Source organism: Antedon mediterranea, chromosome 10 (assembly GCF_964355755.1).
Source record: "Antedon mediterranea chromosome 10, ecAntMedi1.1, whole genome shotgun sequence".
Taxonomy (NCBI): Eukaryota; Metazoa; Echinodermata; class Crinoidea; order Comatulida; family Antedonidae; genus Antedon; species Antedon mediterranea.
In genome coordinates, this window is record NC_092679.1 from 17,636,893 (window position 1) to 17,641,707 (window position 4,815).

The following is a 4,815-nucleotide window of genomic DNA, read 5'->3' on the forward strand; positions in this document are numbered from 1 at the left end:
TTACGCGACGCAACATCAATAAATGATCTTTACATAATGTTTAGAACCTACGGTGAGAATCTCGTTGACTACTAACGTTATGCAATGGTGAAGGTGATATTTTACTGGACTATTAGTACGCTAGCAAAAAAGTAGCACAAACAACCCAGCATAATATGATGTAACGGTGGAGCATATACAGTGTAATTCAGATGACGTCATTATATAGTTTAGTATAACAACATCCATTAATAGCCTACTACGGGTAGTAGGAAATTTCTTTTCTAGACTAAACAGTAATGACGTGCTTTGTACTGTATGTCTACTTTAGGTTCCAACCACGAGCAAACTCTTAATTCGCAGCGCAAACAAAAGATAAAGTCAAAAGTCAGACAGTAAGAACAAATTTGTTTTGCAAATGAAAGGAAATTGGTTATATTATTATGTGTTGTACTCTAATCTACCGTGTAAAAACTTGGAATTTGTGTTGTCTAACTCGGAGTTTGTACAAGTTTGCAAACCACAGTTTGTTAACTAAACGCCGCTTTTGACTGAGTAGGTGTTCTTTTTAATAAGACGTTCTTATCACTAGTGTTTGAAAGTAGGCTAAATTATTTTACTGTACAGTAAAGATTGTTTTATAGTTTCAGATATAGATTTATTTTATCAATGAAAAAACTAAATCGGGTGAGATAAGTTTCACTCAGTGTGTAACACCGATGTGAAATGGCATATTTTTTTTATATATTTTACAACAGCGCCCTCTTTTTTAAATACATTTTTTTTTTTAATCATTTTTTGCAGTTTTTAAATTTTAATCCTTTATTGTTGTAGGAATGTAGGTATTTATGTCTCTCCATAAAATAACAAGATAAATGGTTAAATTTAACCAAAAATCCAAATTTTTTTCAGGTAAATACATTTTTTTTTCGATCCAATTTTTGGTCAAAGTGGATAACTATTATGTTACATTAAAATGGAATATTCAACAAAAATTCTTTTAAGAATTATTTTTTCAGGGGGACAATACATCTTTAAAACAAAATAATAGTATAGATATAAAATATCTATATCAAGATCTATAATCATCAATCTATAATTACAGTATACGATGCCTACATAATACTAATTTCTCAAAAAGACTTGAGTTATCTAATAACACGAAAGGTAGGCGTAGGCTACCTATAGTATTTACAGGCTTTCATCGTGAGGCACTCGCCGTCATAAACGAATCGTCCTTATATAAAATGTGTGAATTAAACTTAATTAATTAATTCATGAACATCATTTTACATTTATGTTCATACGCTGATATGCATATTATTTACATGCTTTATTGTTAGTCTAACTAAGCTTAAGTTCACTCAGCTGTTACCTAGCTTTTCCTGCATTTAATTAAAGTAGAAAGAATCTCTTACTCTAGCTTAAAGTTTAAACAACTTTATTTGGTAACAAAAACTAAATTTCCTTGCGTTTAGGAACAAAACGAATAATTATGAAATTAAGATGAAATTGCTTTTAAACTCAACGTTATTTGCCGATGATGTAGCTCTTCCTCCCTTACCGATTGAAAGGTAGCGACCGCGTCGTTTTCCGTTAGAAGATACTGTCTGTGAGCGTACTTGCTTACCGACTCTGAATTGGGCTAAGGACTGGAACGTCACAAAGCACGAACGACGGCTGAACTTTTCGCGCCACAAAATATCCGAATTTTCTTTAGAAAGAATATTTTCAGCTGTGTCCTGTAATGTAAATAAAAATAAAAAGTTTATTTCAATTTTTAAGATTTGTTTTATGCTTATTGCCGTTCTCAACATTCGACTCATTGTTGCCAAGATATATTTCTTAACCCTTGACACCAAACTAGTATCATTTTTTTCATTATTTTTTTTTTATCTTATATTAAAAAAATGCAATCAACTTTTAATAAGCCATGTTTGTAATAATGATTTCACTTATTTATAAAAGAAAAATTATTAATTTTGATATAGTAAAAACAAAACACATATTGGTTAATTTTTGTTTTTTTTTAAATTATAATTTTATCAGCTAAATATTTTTTTTTTCGATTTACATTTAAACATGGTCTATTTAACAAATAAAGTTTATTTAATTTTTTTCATGGGAACAATTATATTGATATAATAAAAACAAACTATTTCCATACACACAATGCCTGTCGGTTAATTTTTTTTTAAATTACAATTTTATCATGTAAATATTTTTTTTCGATTTATATTTTTACATTTAAACATGTCATTTTCAACAAATACAATTTATTAAATCTTTTATGAAGATTAACACTGAACACTGAGAAATATTTGGCCCTGATAACAATGGTTTTGTTTATTAGAGTACAGTACATACAGCACTTTATGTTATGTTATGTTATGTTATCTATCTTGTTAGACTTACATTTCTAGCCGACACCTTTCCCGCTTTGGTCATTGATAAATAAAGACCTGACTCACTTCCACGAATGATAATTAAACTAGGACTAACAGCAAATGTCGCTACACGTACTATAAAGTAAGAATAATACCTGTAGTATATAAGATAGATAATGTTTTCAAACAGTTAATACTGTATTTACAGTAATGGTTTTTGTTTAGTCATGGCCTATAGTTTTCCTTTTAAAACTTATATTTTTAGTTTAGAATTATCAAAACAAGAATTATAATAAAGACATATGTTCACGTTCATAATTATGACAAACTGGCACAATGAATTCCAACATTATTATATCAACAAAAAAGAAAGAGAGAGAAAGGGAACTATAAATAATAGGTACAATATAGGTTAAGCGGAAGTCAAATAACTATTGAGGGAGGTAACATTCTTTATTGGAACCGCCGCCGTTTATTCGTTAACCTTGACATCATGTGACCTAAGAGAAGCTTGTGATGTACAGGGTAGGCCTAGCTATTTATTATGTGTAAACCATGTACCTGTAGGGCTAAATCAATCTGTAGTCCTATAGTATGCCTATACTGTACGTGTCAAAACTGAATTTTACATCGCACATAAGACTATACTAAAAATGCGGCCTTTTTTTAAACTGATAGATTGTAAAAACAATATTATAAGATAGAGTCTGGTGTGGTGACCACTTAAATTCGTTTATCCGACTGCTTTATTAGTGTTAGGTTTCTTCAAGAAGTTTAAAGTTGGGTATCATTTTTCTCTTTTATTATTTATTATTTCTAGAAAATGTAACTGTATTTTGTTTTTATTTGAGAAAATAAATTTATTGATTGAAAAAAAAAGTTTAATTTAATTCACCTTCAAAATTTACCAAATTTATCAAATTTATGATTATTTAATATTTGATTTAATGAAATATTTTCAAGAGAAAAAATCATTCTTATTATTACTCTTGATATGACATAAACTCTGTGATGAGTTTGTTTTAATGTGTAATTTCTTCCTGTACATTATTGATAGCAGTCTTAACTCACAAATTGGCAGGTACCGGTAGTAAGTAAATTAAACTCTATTACGAATGATGGAAAATACGAACGTAAATTGAGGAGGTTAATTTGCAAATTAACCTATCTATAAAATATAGAATTTAATCAAAAGGATCACGTGTGTTTACGTAATTTAGTACTATATTAAAGTGAAAAAAAAACTCTATAAAGTCAAATTAAATTACTGTGGATTTCAATGGCTGCGTCAAGAGAAATAAGCAAAAAGCTAAATCAAAACGATATCAGGAATAAATTGCAAAGTTCATTATTATTATTAAACCAATGTAGATGTTAGTGGCGATTTCAGCGCTGTTAGTTGTGAATTGAATAAAATAAATATACAAAATAAAATAAAAGGAATAATAAAACAACCAATATCTTTCTTTGAAACAGAAATAATTGTACTCTTTTTTTTCGTTTTTCCCTTGTTTCTTTCCTCATCATTTTACATGTGAATAATGGAACATTTATACATAATAATGAAAGTAAATTTTATAACATAATAGTTTACTTACCATATCTATTGTTACAATCGTCTGTTCCACGTACACGTCCATCTGGTCCAATCCATAGGAAGAAGCCATTTCTTGATACTATTTTATTTGCGTTTTCTGTTGAAGCATGAAAGCGTTTTTCATTGTATTCCGTTATCTTCGTGTAAACAGCTGGAATAACTTGCAAACTCACAGATAGGTTTAGAAAGGCAAACAGCGAAACCCAAGTAAAATATATTTTCCTTGTCTTGAACAACATTCTCAATTAACAATTTTATATCTGAAAATAAAACTAATTGCCTTGTTAATTATTTGTTTCTATCTTTCAAAAAAGATAACTACTGAAAATACAAATATCCACGTATTTTGAGAATGAAAAAAAAAGTTTTAAAACGTTAAAGATGTTTGAGGTAAACCTATTCGCCTGCTTTCACAATGTAATTTGATTCTGAGAGGCGCACAGAAGTTGTTCATCTTGTGACTAGGCCAGTCAGACTGAACTATACACTTTTGGGGTTACATATTATCGAATCAATTACATTTATTTTATCTGCCAAATCGTTTCAGGTCGATCCCCCTAGATGTTATTGAAACATTCCACGCTCATTGTAGAAAAGTGCAACTTATTTCTTTTTTATTTATGCTAATGACGTCAAACAAATGGTTTTCCAGATTTTAACTACCTCGCATTTAGGTGTCTTTATATTCAATCAATCTTATAATTTGTTTTCGACCAATTAATTTAAATTTAAATAGAATGTTTTGAGTTTCTTTAGGAATAAAATTCTTCATCAGCATAACAAGTCAGTAAAAGTAATGAGCTTTCGACCTTTTCTTTAATGAATATTTTTATCTGTAAATATCACAATCTC

At 29.0% G+C, this 4,815-nt stretch overlaps 1 protein-coding gene across 1 annotated transcript; it reads right to left on the minus strand.

Moving 5' to 3' along the window:
- Positions 1-428: 428 nt before the first annotated feature.
- On the minus strand, positions 429-4,480 carry LOC140060687 (fibroblast growth factor 12-like). The gene is made up of 3 exons (XM_072107000.1): positions 3,965-4,480; positions 2,395-2,501; positions 429-1,721 (listed from the first exon to the last, which is right to left on the minus strand). The coding sequence occupies exons 1-3, from the start codon at positions 4,200-4,202 to the stop codon at positions 1,473-1,475; spliced, it is 594 nt and encodes a 197-aa protein (XP_071963101.1). The 5' UTR covers positions 4,203-4,480; the 3' UTR covers positions 429-1,472.
- Between the last annotated feature and the right edge of the window lie 335 nt (positions 4,481-4,815).